At 42.5% G+C, this 17,695-nt stretch overlaps 2 protein-coding genes across 2 annotated transcripts in view; one reads left to right on the top strand and one right to left on the bottom strand.

Annotated features, from left to right (window-relative positions):
* dnajc17 (DnaJ (Hsp40) homolog, subfamily C, member 17) overlaps positions 1 to 2,565 on the top strand; it is a 30,019-nt gene extending 27,454 nt beyond the window's left edge. Inside the window, exon 11 of the mRNA XM_046412336.1 lies at positions 2,305 to 2,565. Within this exon, the coding sequence (XP_046268292.1) occupies positions 2,305 to 2,430 (126 nt within the window). The 3' untranslated portion in view covers positions 2,431 to 2,565. The remainder of the gene's footprint in view (positions 1 to 2,304) is intronic.
* A 3,187-nt stretch (positions 2,566 to 5,752) lies between these two features.
* gchfr (GTP cyclohydrolase I feedback regulator) lies at positions 5,753 to 7,758 on the bottom strand. Its single transcript, XM_046412338.1, has 3 exons — positions 7,587 to 7,758; positions 6,982 to 7,076; positions 5,753 to 6,330 (listed from the first exon to the last, which is right to left on the bottom strand). Exons 1-3 carry the CDS (start codon positions 7,620 to 7,622, stop codon positions 6,201 to 6,203), a joined length of 261 nt encoding a protein of 86 aa, XP_046268294.1. The 5' UTR covers positions 7,623 to 7,758; the 3' UTR covers positions 5,753 to 6,200.
* Positions 7,759 to 17,695: the final 9,937 nt, after the last annotated feature.

Below are 17,695 nucleotides of genomic sequence, written 5' to 3'. Positions count from 1 at the left end.
TTACTCTGCCTGACTCACAGTATTGGTGGTATTCATGATGTCATTGCTGGCCTGGGGTCAGGCTCGGGCGTGCTGTTTGGAGGCCTAGCCATGTGCTGATGTCACGTAGCTAATCCTCAGTTTGTTTGTGTGTGTGTTTTACTACCATCCTACCTCCGCGGTGGCCTTGTGCCCTCCTCTCTCAGCTTTGTACGGGGGCCCATTGTTTGTCTTCTGTGGTTTCCTACTCACCCTGGGCCCCAGTTTTAACTGCAACACACACAAACACACGCATACATACACAAGTGTTTAGTTACAGAGTGATGCACTGGCTAAACATCAACTCTGTAAGTTAAGACCTCCAGGCAAGGAAACATCCCTCACCCTGAGAAGAAATGCGTCACACTGCCCATAAAGCACCTGTTAATGCTCAGAATTCCCCTACATCATTACCCTGGTACAGTCCGCCCATGACCACACCGGGTAGAGAATAGGTCAGACCAATTTTTACTTGGAATTTTTCAGGTGCATTTCAGTGTAGCAGCCAGTAGAGGGCAGGGCAGAGCGGAGATATATTGCTGAGGAAGAGGGAGCATTTCCACCAGCTTGTTGTATACTTGCTTGTGTTTTGTTTAATTTGAAGATGCAAGACTTGTTTATTTACCTAATGGCGTTCGCGTGATATTTCAGAGTTACGTGTCAGACGAGGGCTTGAGCTCACATTGCTGGAATGATAATAGCAGCTTTCCTGAATCCAGGGGTGGGGTGGGGTGGGGGATAACTTCCCCTCACAGACCCCTCTCCTCTCTTCTTCCTCCATACTTACCCTCTTTCTCTCAGCACATGGATGCTGGAGTCCCCGTGATTTTTTCCAGATGTCTTTGTCCATCAAGCACATTGACAAAAACCTAGCAGTCCTCCAGACGTTCTCTCCCAGTCCTTCATGCACACACTCACTTGCTCTCTCCTGCAGCTCACCGTCTTGTTAAAGAGATACTTCCTTAGCCCAGCAGACTTCCTGGATATAATGCTATAAAACAATGGCTTACTCTGTGGACACATTATTGTGTACATTAAAACGGCGTATATACATACAACTATGCACATGTTTGCAGAAACTCCCCTAGGTGCCTATTTTATTTCTTGTTGCTTCTTTAGACTTCCTCTTGTGCATGTGCGCTGACATTCATGACCACACAGATTGTGACCGCTGTGCATATGTATGTGTCTGTGTGTGTCTAAGAAGCCTTGGTCTTTGTTCCACCCTGCCTGATTAGCCATTAGCCAGTGGCTGCCCTCTCCGACTCCCCCCACAGTAAGAGGATCTCTCGCCATTGTAGCTCAAACCCAAACCCTTCAAAGAAATCGCATGCAGACACACACACACACACACACACACAAAGTGAGATCCCGGATGATTGCCAGGCTTATTTCCAGCCCTCATTTTGGGGTTTAATGACCTCAGGCGGCGGAATTACCCTGTCACTTTTTCTCTGTGGGCTGCTGTCTCACGCGTGTTCACCCCGCTGTCATGCCGATGGCAACTGAGATGAGAGCATCCGTCTGAGTCCGCTGCGCACCCACAGGCCTGGTCGTGAAAGCAAACACACTTTGGTCGGTGACAGTGGTCTCATTTGCTCCATGCGTTGCCCTGAGTCGCTCTTGTCACGATATAAAATACAGAGGCGGTTGACTTTACTTTGACTCACTGGTTGTGTAGAGACTGCCGTGACTGCAGAAATGTTCTCTGAATATTGATTCAAAATCAAGATCGGATTACTCATCGGGAGCACCACACACCCCACGAACACAGCTGAAATGATATCTTCAGGGTTATTTTGGATTGGGCTTGGACATTACAGAAGACCTGCCTGCAACAAACGGAGGATGTAGAGTCTGAAAGCCCTAATGGATTTCCCAGGCTCGGAGTAGCTGTCACTGTCACTTTAAGTCCTCCAACTTCATGAAAGTACGTTAGTTAATTGCTGGAGTACAAGAAAAGACTGATGAAATGACAGATGTATGCGTTTCTTGGATATTACAGAGTAAAACTCCAAATAATGATTATTATCATCAATTAATGTTTTGAGTACTTCACCTTTTCACTGATTGTGTGTTTGGTCTGTAAAATGTGAAAATGGCTAAGGCTAAGTTTTTTTTAAAGCAACTCCAGTGTTTATCTTACAGTCTGATTTTATCTTTATTAAAAAATACAAGATTGGAACCAAAGAATATATGTGTTTTCAGATTTTCCATGTTCCAAAAATCTCTGTTTTTGCCTTGTTTAACATTGTTTGTCTGTCTGTCTGTCTGTCTCTCCTGCAGAGCTCCCTGACAAATGAGCGCGACTATGAGAGCGTGGTGATGATGAGGATGAGGCAGGCTGCTGAGCGACAGAGACTCATAGAACAAATGCAGAGAGAAGATGAAGAGGATGCTGCTGGGTCATAGCACAGCAGGTGCCGGCTCTGTACCAGCCTGCAACTGTTAAACGAATACCTGCCTCAGGCTTTAGTTCCATAAAGCCTCTTAAGTGTTTTGTTATTTTTTGTATGTAAGGCAAAATAAATCTTTTTAATAACTGTATAATACGTTTTATTTGTTTGTGGTGGATGCAAAATTTACTCTGTTGACCTTTTAGTTTACTGCAATAAACTAAAAAATGAGGAGATATTTCATCTAAATGTTTTCGGTAATTTTGCCTTGTCTTAGTAGTTTTTCTGATGATTTGGGGGATATAATTTGAAGCCACAAAATAAATTGCAATACATCTTAATACAGTACTGGTGTGATTCTCAAAAGTATTGCATCCTGGTTGATGCATCATCATAATTAATAATAATGTAATTTATACTGTTGTGCCTCTGAAGATATTAACATCCAAGTCATGCACCAACACTTAACCATTAATACATTAGTTTGTAAACTATTTGGGATTTAAGGCATCCAGGGAGTATGCAGTCATTATTCGCTGTTATTAAAAAAACAAAAAAAAGCCACAAGAGGTTGGCCGTGCAACACCACATGTAATCCAAATAGTATAATGATGTAATTTGCATCTGTCAGCCACTGCCTGGTTAGCTGTGATAACTCATTATCTCATTACTGAAGCCAGCTCAGAGTAATGTAATGTAGCCTTCCCTTTCTGGTGTAATACATAATCAGTAACTGTGAAATGAGTGTTAGCAATCCAAACCACAGACCATGCAATGTGACTAAATGGAAATCATTTCTCTCCAGTGTTTAACTAGTAATCTGGCTGAAAACACTAGAAAGTTTTTTTATGGGAATTCATGTAATGGAAAGTGAAGCCTGAAGTCTCCATTACAGATCAATTTGTGTAGCTAATGGACTTGGTTTATAATATAACTAAAGTTTTACTCCTGACCAAAGAAGACTTAAGGACTTCAATCTCTATGTAAACCATTTATTTAATACTGTTCAGTGTAATGTAAATGGGGGTTCCCAATCTAGGGCTCAAGGCCCTCCAAGGGGTCTCAGGACAAATCTGCAGAGCCATTAGATTATTAAAGGGATAAAATAAAGGAAAAAAATGCTTCTTTAAGAATTCAGCATTTGCATTTTCTTGTGAAACACGTGATACTATCCATTTATTATTCTTAAAACTTTAAAAGGTTTGGAACAATGTGATAGAGAAAAGTCCTTTATAGTAACTTAATATTGTCACATGTATCCTTTTTCTTTTCTACAAATATTTTTACATAAAATACACTTGCTCACTTTCTTGCTGAGAGTTAGATTACTTTAATACCGCTCTCATATATGCCTGTTCAACAGGAAGCCGGAGCCAGGATAAGTTTATCTTAGCGACTGGAAACAAGGGGAAACCGCCAATTTGGCTCTGTCCAAACGTAGAAAACAATCCACCTACAGTACCAGCACCTTTAAGGCTCACCGATTAACATGTTTTATCTAGTTTGTTTAATGCGTGCATAACCACGCTATATAAATGACACGTTGCGGAGTGACAGGAGGGTTAGATCCAGAACTATTTCTTGGCAGTGAGAGGTGACTTTCTGGAGTCTTGTTGTCACCATTAGGTTCCCAGGCAACTAGTGGAGAAGTCACTGCTCCTGGCCAAGAAATTGTCTGGCACATATCCTCCCGTACAACCGCATCTGGCTCCAGCTTAGAATTGGACAGAATGGATGAGAGAAGTATCAGTCTTCTCATCTAATTCTCAGCAAGTAAGCAAATTGCATTTTTTTTCTCTTTTCAAAAGGACTGTTGCTTTAATCACCAGCGAAAGGCGTTCACTTAGGGGACCCTTAGACAATTTCTGAGCGAGTCCCGTGAGAACTGCTGCACTAAGCATGAACAGTACATGAACATCCATTTTTCCTTCATGCAGGATGTTGCAGGAATGTTTAAAGCCAAGTTGTTGCAGCAATGGGTGTGCTTGCTTTGGGGCAACGTACCAACCTCAGTGTTTCCATTTCATACACTTCACTCCACCCTTGGTACCGATGGATCATGTGATGGGCAGTCAACCAGCTTACACTGAGGAACATGTCAGCTTCAGAAACTTCAGAAACAGAGTTCTGTTCTGTGATGCTGACCTCAACAAATTTTCTCAAAGTTTATTGTTTTGTATTGTAAGCACAACAGGCTTATGTAACAGATACTAAGAAGATACTTTGCATTGTTTATTTATGCTCTCTGAAATGACACGCTACCACTCCGTGACCCACATTAAGTCAGACATTACAGTGTTGCGGTCACCCATGAGTTTTGTAACAAGGTCCTCTGCCTGTGGAACATCTATCCATCCAAATAGTCTTATTTTCCTGTCCCTTGGGGGACTGTGGCGTAATGGTGTGTCTGTATTTGTGGGCTTGTGTGGCGGCGCTTTCTCCTGTCATTGTGTTATTTAGGAGCCACATGGCAGCTTTGCAACATCCAACCCAGTCATCCATTTCTCCGCGAGTCTGCGCTGCCTCGCCGTGGCTCTGTTACACAATGTCCAGCTGTGGAGTGGTGTGGTGGGAGACATCTGCTGCTCTCCTCCTGCAAAATCCCCTCATCACATGGTTTTGTTTATGTGTAGTCTTTTTCATATCCCGGCAATGCAAAAAAACAGCCCAGAAACACACAAACTCTGTCCAAATGACAACAGAGGAAATACGATTACAGGAAACACATTCACCACCAACCCTTCCCTAAGCCCGCAGTGGCTTGTGCTGCATGCAAACCAGGATGGGAGGATGAGCCTTTTGTAGACTGCATCCCATCAATGATTACAGAATGGCATTGAGATCTTCATAGTACCCTTTCCGTCCTGTTTTCCTTTCCTTGTCTGAGTCAAACCTGTCAGGTCGGTGTGTGGAATCTCCGTGGTTACTAAACTGGGAAGCACCACCACCTTTTAATTTTAAGAGTGGAGGTGGAAGCTCAGTCATATGTGAGGCAGCAGGACTAGCTGAGAGTTTGGCTGCAAGCTGACTGGCAAAGTTTCTGGTTTGCGGGTTAGTGATGGGCTGGCCCCAGACATGCGCTGGCTGACCTGGGGCTGTAATGAAACCACCCAGTGTTTTTTGGCTCTCACAGGCAGACTTCTGCACTCTGTGTGCCTGCAGATCTGGTGCCTCAGTTTGGTGGCATGCAGCATCCCTGTAAGGTGCCACAGAGCTGCAAGAGCTCACAACATTAGTGTGTTTCCAATTTTCTTTTATAAGTGATGTTTGATAAGTGTCTGTTATATGAATTATTAAAAAGTTACATGTGTTTCATTGTGTCTGTGGTAATAATAAGGGCAAATTGTTTTATTTTATTAATAAGTGCACAAGCAATCCATATCATTACATCATTTAATCATGAGCATATGATACACAGTGCACAGTGTTTTATTTACTTGGGCGAGGCCTTTTTCCTGGGCTGAATTTACAGACATGCCTTTAATTACATTCTACTGCCAAGTGACATTAACAATAAACCTGGCCCTCACACCCTACACTTGCTTCCAGTGGTAAATAGCAAACAGTATGGACGAAAGGTCTTGATCTCTGGAATGTAGTTCGGCCTCCCCCTGAAACTGGTGCCCTGTCACCTATTGAGTGTAATCTGCAACCTTACGTCTGGGATAATCTCAATTTAAGAACTTTCTTTTCGCTTGACAAAGGGTTGACTTAGGAGCTGTCAGTGGTTCGAATGTAGAGAGAACCAAGCCTGATACAGGTGTTTTGATCCAGTCAGCACTCCGGTCACTCCGTCTCCTTGTGGAGGCACCACACTAGCGTCTGTCCCACCCCCGTCATCGTCAGCACGCGGAAGCCCATCCTCTCCAGCTTGTCCAGCACCAAGCGAGGGGGGTCGTCCACATGGTACTCTGAGCTGAACGAGCATAAACACAAAGTAATTCTACTTTCAACAGATGTGGGATTTCTCTGTCTTTCGGTAAACTTTTCTTGGAAAGTAGAATGCTGTTAATTGTTCTGGTGCTTGTTCACTTCCTTCCACACCTTGATTCATTTCCCAGCAGCATTTGAATCAGATTGCCAATGACAACACTTCCCTGATCTGTATTCCATCAGCTTGAATAGTTTATTCTAAATCTGCAAAGCAGCAGCCTTCCTCAACCACGTGACCTGATCTCAGCTCTGTTGTCAATATGTACATGTTAACTGCCAAAATGAAACAAAACCCAAGTGTTAAATGCCTAAATATGGAAATTTACCATGGTGTGAGCAGTTTTACAGTACACCTGAGCCTCGACTCTGCACGTGTGCTTAGAGTTTACTCATTACGGTTTTGTGTGAGATGGTGGTGGCGATGGTTTCATTTAAATGAAAAATTCTTCATGTTGTGAGGAACATTTAAGTCTTTGTGTTTTTGTGGGTGGATGCCCTGAGCCGAATTATGCCCACAAATCTCTCACTTTACTTTCTACCTCAAGGTATTACCCAAGTTTGACTTGTCCCCTGCCGCATTCGCTTTATGTCCTCCCGCTAAAATAACTGATTGTCCCATACTCACAATACTCACAAATTGTTTCCCAGCATGGTCGTTTTCCTTGCTCCCAGATAATTCATTACAGCTGGATCAGAGTATTCGTCTCCCACATTTGTTGGCCCATTCTCCTGTTAGAAGTAATTCATTACATTAACTAAACAGCAGATAATTTGCTTAAGATAAACTGAGATATTATTGCTTTGCAACAGCAAGATCTGTTGTCTGTTATTTGTGTAGGATCTGAATGCATATCGCTGCCAACACCTGCAGCCCTCTGACAGGTGCGGATCATAATCTCTAATAACTTGGACAGTCTAAGAATAGATCATCCAGTACTCTGAGGCTATAGAATTAGGTTCATGCGCAACAAGAGGCTATGCAACATGTGTTTTTAATTCAGGACACCATGGCAAAAAAAAAGAGAAAACAACACAAGCATATACGCTGCTTGCATCCTGGACTGTTTGTTGTTTTCCCGCATCCAGAATATTACAATGCACGACTGTAAGCTGTAACCTTGATGGATAAGTAATATGCGCTGCGTTGCTATAGCAAATCAGTAAATTCCTGAATGTCCAACTCGAGCGCGTCTCCTCTAAAAACACGACACGAGTCATTCACAGATGCAGGATACACACCAGTCGGATCTGCGTGCTGATCAACATGTAAGGCATCCCTGCTCCCTGTCGATGGACCGCTATTCCTCTGGGAATGACTGAGAAGGCTTCTGTACAGACGCGACAGTCCCCCCTGTCCAACTTGCGCCTCTGCTGACAGGTCTGCGCGGAATGCGGAAACACCCACCGCGACGGGCCAATCACAGCTCCTCTCTCAGCATCTGTCTACAGCGTTGTCTGCTCAGTGCAAGTCTTGCTCAACTGATATGATCAGTAGTTTGTTGACATGAGAAATGTTGGCCAATGTGCACGAACTCAAGGGAAATGTTTTATTCGGACTTCACAGAAATGGTTTATCATTTATTTTAATTAAGCAGTTTTGTTTTCTTTTTCTTGTTCTCCTGAATCACACATCCTCTGTACAGAAGTCCTCTGCTTACAACGGGGAAAATGTAGATATTTTGTCTGGCGTTTTTGGATGTCAAGTAACTTGAGTTCACAACATGACAGAAGAGTAGCAGCAACATGCATGAAGCGTAAAGCATTTCCTTTTATTCCAGGCCATGTCTAACTGGTTTGTACAAAGAAATAAATAATGTTTGAAGCTGTGATTTCACACTTAATCAGTTTATGTAAATTTTCTGAAAAAAAAAGAGAATATTTGTATGCATGCATGTATTACATTGAACTCCTTGTCTGCAAGTGTAATTTCCTCCTCAGAGATTTAGTCATTTTACTCCTCAGTGCAGCAATAATAATTTTGCTTCAGTCTTGGCTCAGAGGGAAATGAAAGACACAGACCTCAGATAAACAACAATGGCGGGGACACTGATAAAATCAGCAATATCAATGTAATGTCCCACTGATTCTGGAGGACCCCGATGGACATTCAGTTAGGCTTTGTGTGTCAAGCTCAGTGGGAATGGTCATTTAAAGCCTGATTGGAGTGGCGTTAGGCAGACATGAATCTGAGCAAACCAGAGCTCAGTGAGAACCACAATAACTGGTGAATGCATAATCTTGGGGCTCCTTTTTGTTGAGATTCTACTGTTGCTACATTTGATACAGCCCTACATCGTAGGACTGCATGCACGCTGTTTGTTTACTGTCGAATGTGTCTGCCATGACAGTGTCACTACCACCTCCTGAGGTGTTCTAAAGCCTGCAGTCTGTAGCCCCTTCACTCAGAGGCACACAGGTACTTGATGAGAACTGCTGAGAAGATTGCCACCTACTGGCTTCCAAAATCATTGTCATCCACTTTGTGTTGCTGGTCTTTTTGATTTTTTTCTTTCACATTGGTCAAAAACATCCACATACTGTTGATTTGAGTGAATAAAAGCTGACACATTGCTTCCCCCTTTGGAAAACAGTCGTTTGCTGATAGACATATTGGTGTTTGGGTTGTCAGTAGCCTGTGACATGGATGAGCTTCCATATGAATCATTTGTGGTGTGAAAAAGAAAGAGCTGCCCCTGACAAATGTCTCTCATCTCATGTTTTATCTGTCCCCATTAACCTGAGACCTGCTTCAGGAAAGAAAACAGGAAAGCAGCAGGGCCCCAAAAATAAACCGCAGAGCCGCCCCTCCTGCCAAAAGAACACTCTCTTCAAACATGTTCCTACCCGGGCCACTTCCTGGACTCCTGCAATGTCTTCCTGCGCCGGCTCATCTGCTGCTGGCTATTGGAGTGCAAGGTCACCGTTTCTGTGACCTGTGGTGACAGTGGAGCTCGTCTCTGGTGGGCCCACAGGAAGCAGTTTGATCATATGATGAGGCCTTTGCCTTCATCTTCTCAGATAAAGTGTGATGGCCTGTCGTAGGAACGCTGTCATCACATAAACTGCTAGTGTCATGTAAAGAATCTCCTGCAACAAGTGAATACCCTGATGGCTGTTACTCTGGTTCTACTTTTTGACAAAAAATCATTATCCACTGCAAATTCATCACATATTGTCATTTAGTTAGGATATTGAAATAAAGGTACTTACTAAGGATGATCTTACGACAGGTACAGGTGTGAATTTACAGCTCAGAAGATAAATTATCCTTCCCCTTCCTCACCTATCCCATGATGCATTTTTGAATAATAAGATAAAAAAAAAACACCAGTGGAAAAGTGCCCTATAGGGCAACCTACTCAACAAGTGGTATGCAAAATAGAAACACAGGAACGCAAATCATTGTTAAAAAAATGAGCTTCATGTCCCATAATGTCCAACGCCTCAGACAGCTTTCTATGATGAACACGTCTGACGGATTTACTTGCTGTGAACATGTGTGGGTGAAGACTTGTGCTGGATTGCTGCACTGCTAAAGCAATCACTTTAAATCACTGAGCGGGGACTGAATAGGAATGAATTACACAGCAGCAGGCAGTGTGTGTGTGTGTGTGTGTGTGTGTGTATGATGATTTACTGTAGGTGTGTGCTGGAGTGATATTCCAATATTCAGCGAAGAGATTTAAACTGTGGGAGAGCAGAGACAACAGGCAGCACTCTGATAGATTGGGTGTTAGGGTTACACTGTATAGGTTTACATCTACTTAATTGTGATGAATCACTGTATTGTTGAGCCACGTATTTCTTCTGGAGACTTTTATACTTGTACATTTGTGTGCTCCTGCAGTTCCCCTCCGACGAGCTTCACAGTCTCTCCTCTGCAAACAGATACATCACTGGCCTCCTTTCCTTTGCTGTTTTCCAGATTACACCCAGCAGCTTGCATAAAGTGTCTCAAAGCTGCAGTGATATTACCCAGCCGCTTTAGCAAGGTTGAAGTCTCCTTTCCTCCTCCTCTCTCTGCCTCTTCTTTTCACCTTACCTCACCTCTCTTCCAACCTTTCCATGCGGCGCTCTCTGATAGATGATATTGCTTGACTTTAGAAATTACACAACACATCATAGCTGTGCGTATGTCGCTGTGAAACATTTCAAGAGCTGTCACCGGGTCAAGATTGTGTTGAGAAACACCAGGATGCGGTTTCTGTGGTTGCACATAGTGGAAGGGTTTGTTTAGGGAGACTTTCTCTCTGTGATTAAGAGTAATGTCATCAGAAATTTGGAACAACGCGTTCTTACACATTGTGTCTTCTCTCTCATCACCTCGATTCAGAGCTGGGTTTTGTGCATGGAGCATGTCCTCATGGGCTACCACAAATGGAACCGATTGGGCTGTTGGTAACAGGAAACAAAATGATGCGTAATAAACACAGTGGAACAGAGAAGTGATCTAAGAGGAGTTGAATGTATCAACTATGTAGCCTAGTTTATTGGCCTGCATTCCTCCTTCTTGTCTGGGTTGCATCCTTGTGACTTTGACTACAGTAAAGCACATTTAGTAAGACTAACTATTATCTCCTTATGTACAGTAAAGCTGACCATGGATGCTCCTTTTAGACAGAGAAACACAACAAAACACTATCAGGACAGCTGTTCATGATGAAATTCCTTTCGGATTTATTATCAAGTGGATATAAATGTACAACTTTCACTTCCTCATGTGTTCAGCCTCACTCGGGCAGAGAGCAGTTTATTGGAGAACTGAAAGGACTCTCAGTTCTTAGGAAGCTGAATGGGCTTTCTAAAAATCTGAACCATCCCTTTTTAAAGACCCCAGCCTGACCACCACTTTCCAGCTCATTCATTAAGTTTTATTTCCTCTCATTACCAGATCATAAAAGTGTTTATTGCCAAAGTCAAACGTTTGTTTGAATATCCTGAAATTATATGAAATCAAAAGAAAACAAGGTGAATAATGATGACAGTAAACATCTATTGCCTTTAGAGTTTATAAAAACAGTCAATCATGTCTTAAATTCAGTGTATTTTACAGTAGCTCGATACACTTTTTACCCAAAAAATGACTTGTAACATACAGTAGAGCTTTTATTTAAACAAAGTTTTTAGATTTGACAGTTATTTATGCTGTACTTAGTGCAAAATAGTAATATGATTACTTGAGAGGTGTGTTAACATTAAAATGCACAGTCACATCATCACAGTGAACTGTTAAGTCCTAAATCTAATAGAGCTGCCATTTTATTAAACGTTACAGTTAATATCTCTGGAAAGTAGTACATAAGAACAGGAAGAAATGGATAATTGGACAGAGAGAGAGAGCAATGACAAAATGCATAAATACCACTGAGACTGAGTCACATCGTCATTGCCATCAGGCCTGGGGTTATTATCATGTTTTTTATTATATGTTGCAGCATGTGGTTTTTATTTATGAACAAGTTCGGCAGAGGTAATCTGCTCTGTGTACAGACAGGAGTTCACCACACTAGGAATCGCTCCTGCTAGAAAAATAACTACGACAATGAGCTTGGCAAGAGAGAATGGGCAGCTTGACTTTGTTTTACGCTTAACAACAACAGCAAGACTGCACAAAAGCTGCCCTGGCAGTTGCCCTTTATCGTACTGGGAGCTCTGAGGAGTTTCGCTGGTTTACACTGAAGCTCAGCAGCTGTATGGTGGTACATGTGACATGTGTTATGATGATCTAGAAAAGCAACTGCTTAATGTAGCATTTGATGACAAAATGAATTCAGGACTTGTACCTCATTCATATCACTTCTGCGATTACTGGTCCCCTTTGCTAATGTTAGCCTTGACCTGTAAGGGCTGAAGTGTTTATGATTTATTAGGGTTGTTAAATGCTTAACAAGCTTACGTCAGCCGCAGAAGCAGACATTATATTGTCCCATTTAAAGCCCAACGTGAGTTTCAGTTAATAAATCAGGAGATCCTTGAAAAGAAGAGCCCGACTGTCTGCTAAATATCCGGTTGGGAAAGAATTGTATGAGCAGAATATTCAGACGCATCGTGGTCTTTAATGTTGCAGCCCGCAGTCAACAGCATAATCACGTGAAAGAGGAAAATTTCAATGGCTGCGGCCTCCACTCGCCCCGACAACAAAGGAGGAAAGAGAGCGATGGACGATGAGAGTCAATTATGTGACAATGATGTAATGGGAGAACTTGCTCTGATCAAGGCCATATGTCTTTGGGGTTCCCTCGCTATCCTTCATACCCTGCATCCCTCACTTCAGAAACTGGAGTTTCAGACTGACAGTGAATGGAAGTACAGGTGACACACATATCAGTAACAACAAGTCGCAGGCCTCCTAGACGCCGTCGCCAAGATCATTGCAAAACACCACTTCAGCACAGGATGACAATGAATTACCATCTGGCAGTGTGATTTTATTGTCTGGTTGTGACAGATAACAAGTAAATCACCGTCTCAGGACTGAATGCATCTGGAATCCAACCATTTAACACGTTTTCGGCGGGGGTTTGAGGTACGTCGAGGGTGGCGTGACTATTGTGAGTAACTCAGTGGAAAGTGGAAATGTTATGGTTTTACAAGATGATAGATGAAGTTGGGGGCAGAAAGTCACATTCTTAAATGTAGTGTGGTTGGGATGGTTACTGTGTTCCCAGACCAATAGCTCACTCACACTTATCTAATTCATAATTTGCCACTTTATTACAATGAAGCACAAGGTCATGGGGAGGACATGAACACCCACGCTGCCACACACACACACACACACAATTGTATGCTGTGTGCTATTTATGTTTGCATTTTCACTTTGTTTTTCTGTCTGTCTCTATCCCTCATTGTATTAAACTGAGTGGGTGGTTGAGTAATGAGGCTTAACATATAATCCAGACCTCTCTTTCTTATCTTTGCTTGTTCTCTTCTTCATTTTCACTCTTCCTCCTACCTCTAACCGCTTCTGGAACAAGTCTGGGTTATCTTCAGCACTCCCCTTCATCTTCAACTTAAACCAAATTGCATTCCACATAAGTCAGAGCCCCCTTATCTCCTCTCAGCACTCATGTTGGTAGATCACTTTAGGATGTTGGGATGGGATTCCAGATGGAGCTGTGCATTCTGCTTTGTTCCTCTCTAAACTCACTTGAAGTTGGGAGTTTGGAATTATTAGCTTGGAGCCTTAGTAGCTCAAGAATGTTAAATTTTGCTTTCAGGTCAGCAGCAGTAAATACATAGTGTTTGAACATCTTGAATATTGGCAGCTTCTTTGATTTGGCTTCCCAGTGCTATAAAATCACCCTGCACGCTGTTTCAGGCAACTCCAACAAATATCTTCCTACAAGACCAGATCGAAACCATAGTGTCACTGATAGGCAGATTTCACCCAGATAGGGAGCTACGTTAAGCTCCACCACTAGAATATATTGTACAAATTACAGTGTGGGGAGGCCCCTTCCGGTGGACTACCATGGGACCTTATTTTGGAAAAAATATGTATGGTAGTCAAGCTACAAAAAGTATATAAAACTGTAAAAATACGTAATTGGAAAAACTACTGATACCTTGTAGAACTGGTCCCGCGTGCAGACAGTGCCAGTGAAAACTGTGTGTATTCATAAGTGCGTTATTCATCGAACTTGGTTGGGAAGCGCAGCTGTTCAACACTGCATGGATGTTTCTTCTACGCCCAGACGCTGGGGATCACAGAAGTAAGAGGTCAGAAATTCTGACTGCGGACTTCAGATGTCAGACATTCAAATGAAATGCAATATGCAATATGTGAATATTGGCTAGTAACATTAAGTCAACAGGCCATACTATGGATTTTTCCTGTTTAATTTTGAAAAATTCAAGTTAGAATTATCCTACACAAACACAGTCAGACAACGGACAAAACTGAAAAGCCACATGTAGCCGTGCAGATATACTGCAGTTAGTGACTACATTTCTGTCTGTATTTTCTGATTTAATCCTAAATAAAGCCACAATATACTCATCTGAGGTGGCAAAGCTTTCCCAAGTGCTGCAGCGGTGAGACAGGATACTAAAACAATTGACAAAGATGTGTGCAAGATGACCTCAGAAAAAAAACATAGTACATAGCAATATTCTCTTTCGTGCTGAGTGCTCCCGTGGTGTTCCAGGAAAGACAAGCTTGCCTGGGAGCCGTTGTAACGTTGACTCAAAGCCACAGAGGCACCCCTCCACCTCCCCGTCCCCCCCGTCCCCGTCCCTCCATCTCCTCCCCTATCTTCTTCATTTCAACATTTCTCTCCTCCAGCTATGCCTCTCCAGTTCTCCTCTTCCGTCCATCCCTGCCGTTTTAATCCCATCCCCCTGCATCATGTCCTTCATCGGCTGCTTCCCATCTTCCCCTTCATTTCTGTGCACTCTCCAAATGCACCAGCCTGAGGTGCATGGCTGCTTCTTATTCAATGTCAGAATGATCCTAATGAATCATTTCCTCTGAGATACGGTGAGAAAATCACTTTCAGAGTTTGGAGAAAGCAACCGATGCAGCATGAAGCTCACATGCCCTCTCCACTCTGTGATGGAGCCAGGCACAGTTTGTAAAAACGTGTGCATGCAACCGGTCACACACGCACACAAGCCGACACGGAGAGATGGCTGATGTTGTGTGCCTCTCGTTGTACTCTTTATTTTACAGGCAGCTACTTTGGCTCCATGAAGCCACAAACTTGATTAAAACAAATGAACATATGGATATCAGATGTTGTGCCCTCTGTCTTATTGCACCATCTTTTCTATCCTTTTCTTTCCAGGAAAACAAACTTGGGAACGTACGTAATTGTCAAAACACACTGCCACTCTTCATATACCCTCATGCAAGCACTCACAGACTGGTTTTTTGAGAGCATTCACTAAATATCCACTTGGACTCCTCCAACCTGACACACTCACACACGTTCATACACAGCATGCTCTCTGTCACGTACCATCTCCCTCTGGATTTCTGGACCTCCCTGCTGCTCAAGCTGTGTGACTTGGCAGTACATACCGTTGCACTGAAAGCACAGAACCCAGGAGGTCATCGAGTGTGTGTATGTGTGTGTGTGTGTGTGAGAAAGAGGGGAAAGGCAGCACATGCAGTGTGCAGTATACATTTTGTTTTCATGTGTGCAGCATGTTTGTGCTTGTGCATGTTAAGCACCATTAAACAGGTGGCTCCATATTGCTGTGCAACCAGACCTTGGTCCCCTTCCCCAGAGGAAACACTCCTACAACCCCCAGGTTCCCTCCTGGTGTCTCATATTTTCATTTCTGCACTGTAATGACATTTGTCTCGCCTTGTCCTGTCCACCCTCGATATACTTTATTTGAACTCTCCTCTTTCTGACTATGGCTTCCCCTTTGCCCCCTCAGGCTGTTTGCCTTGGCCGCTAGCCCAGATTAGTACACAGTCTGTCTCCTATAGTCATCATGGTCATTTGGGAGGACTATTTTCCTTCATGCATGTTCAGTGTTCTCCCTGAAGTTTCTCCATTTACTCCCCCTCGTCCTCCTTGTACCACTACATTAAACAGAGGTCTCTGGCAGCAGGGCAAAAGAATGAGCCAGAAAGAGAACATGCCACATGGAAAGCTTTATCTGTTTCCTCCCAACACTCATCTGAAAGAGATGTCACAAGCTTATCCAGAAAATTGAGTAAGAGTTGCTGCTCCCCCTCCCACATTAGAGAGACTTAGATAAAATAATTTTCTTTAGATATTCTGTTCTGTTTCGTTATGCCTCAAAATAAAAAGTACAAGTAAATGTCAGATAATCTCTCTCACACACGATATTTTCATTGCAAACTATTTGACCACATCAGATGGCATGTAGCGGCTAAGAGCAGTATTCAAAGGATCATGAATTTCAGCCCAAATGTAAAATGCAAAAGTTGCCAGATTCTTGAAAACCATGCTGGTTCACCAGTCTTATATTACCAAGGTGAGGATCTGCCAAAGTGGAATATGCCTCAAGGTCCCCCTTTCTATCCCTCCCTGCTCAATCAACAGTTTTGGCTGCACACATCCTGGCCTTGGTATCACACTGCCCTTGTGTTTAGTTGTTTCTACATCCAGTGATAAATGTCCTTGGCCTTTATGGAATTCCATCAATCCAGCTCAGTCATTTGCTCACTGCGAGGGTACCATTTCACATACAGTGTTATAGTTGGCATGCTGAGCAACAAGGGCTGCTTGCATCTAATTAGCACTCTGACAAATTAACACTCCTTGTACTAAACAAATGTCTGCCTCATTTCCAATCACAGCATGAAGCACTGCAATTCCAGGAAATGTGTTGTGCTAAGCATGGTGCTGGCTCTCTATATACAGCACTCATCCTGGCCTTCTTTTACAAAACCCTTTCTGCTTTTCTGCCTGCTTCTTGTTAAATCCTTCATTACTCTTGTATTATTAAGACAGAAACAACACTCTAAAACACGGCATTATCGTATTACCTAACTGATCAGACTGTGGTAGATGTCAGTTCTCCAAAAGAGTCTCAAAGCATGAAAGCTAGTTTGCTCGGAAATTGTCATTGTGCCTTAATACTTTTCAACCTTGTGGCTGTGGATGTTAATCAAAAATGTATCTGTCAGACTTGTTTTATTGACTTACTGTGTCGCTGGCCAAGCACACAGGTTGAGCACTGGCCTTATAATACCCTAATTACTGTCAATGTAAGTTCAAGAGGTAGCAAAGGTGGGTCACATAGTCTCCCTGTGCTTTGCCTAAATTGACACAAGTCTAAATATTGGATTGTGAAAAAATATAAACAATCTGTGAAAATACTTCCCAAGGAAATTGAAGCCCTATGTTTCAAGTAAATTGAATTCATTTTTGAGTCTAAAGTATTTGTCACTACCATATTGTCTACATTGTTTATAGTTAGTGTAACGATTGATTCTTTGTTTTGTCCATCGTATTTATAATGTCAGTAGAGATCTAAAGGAACATGCATACACTTTGTTACTAATTAGCCTGTACTTCCTGAACTTGATGCGTGTGTGTGTGTGTGTTAGAGAATATGATAGAGTGTTTCATAAAAGCTAAAATCATCAAATCATGCCTGTTTTTTAATAAGACCACAGGATAATGGTTAACATCATTGTCAGGCTATTAAAACCACTGTGTGACCACACAAGCTTTATGAGTAGGGACATGGTCATCCTCAAGTCACCACAGCCATTAGGAAAACAGATGCATTATGGGATGAAAGCTAGAGACCAATGTTAGTAGTGATTAACATCTGTAGCTGTCTTCGGAATGATGGTAATATGTTGATTCTGTTGCAGCATTTGTATCTGTGTACTTAGCCTTTTAGCTGAATGATAG

This window comes from Scatophagus argus, chromosome 15, assembly GCF_020382885.2.
Source record: "Scatophagus argus isolate fScaArg1 chromosome 15, fScaArg1.pri, whole genome shotgun sequence".
NCBI lineage: Eukaryota > Metazoa > Chordata > Actinopteri > Scatophagidae > Scatophagus > Scatophagus argus.
This window is presented reverse-complemented; position numbering and strand designations above follow the sequence as displayed.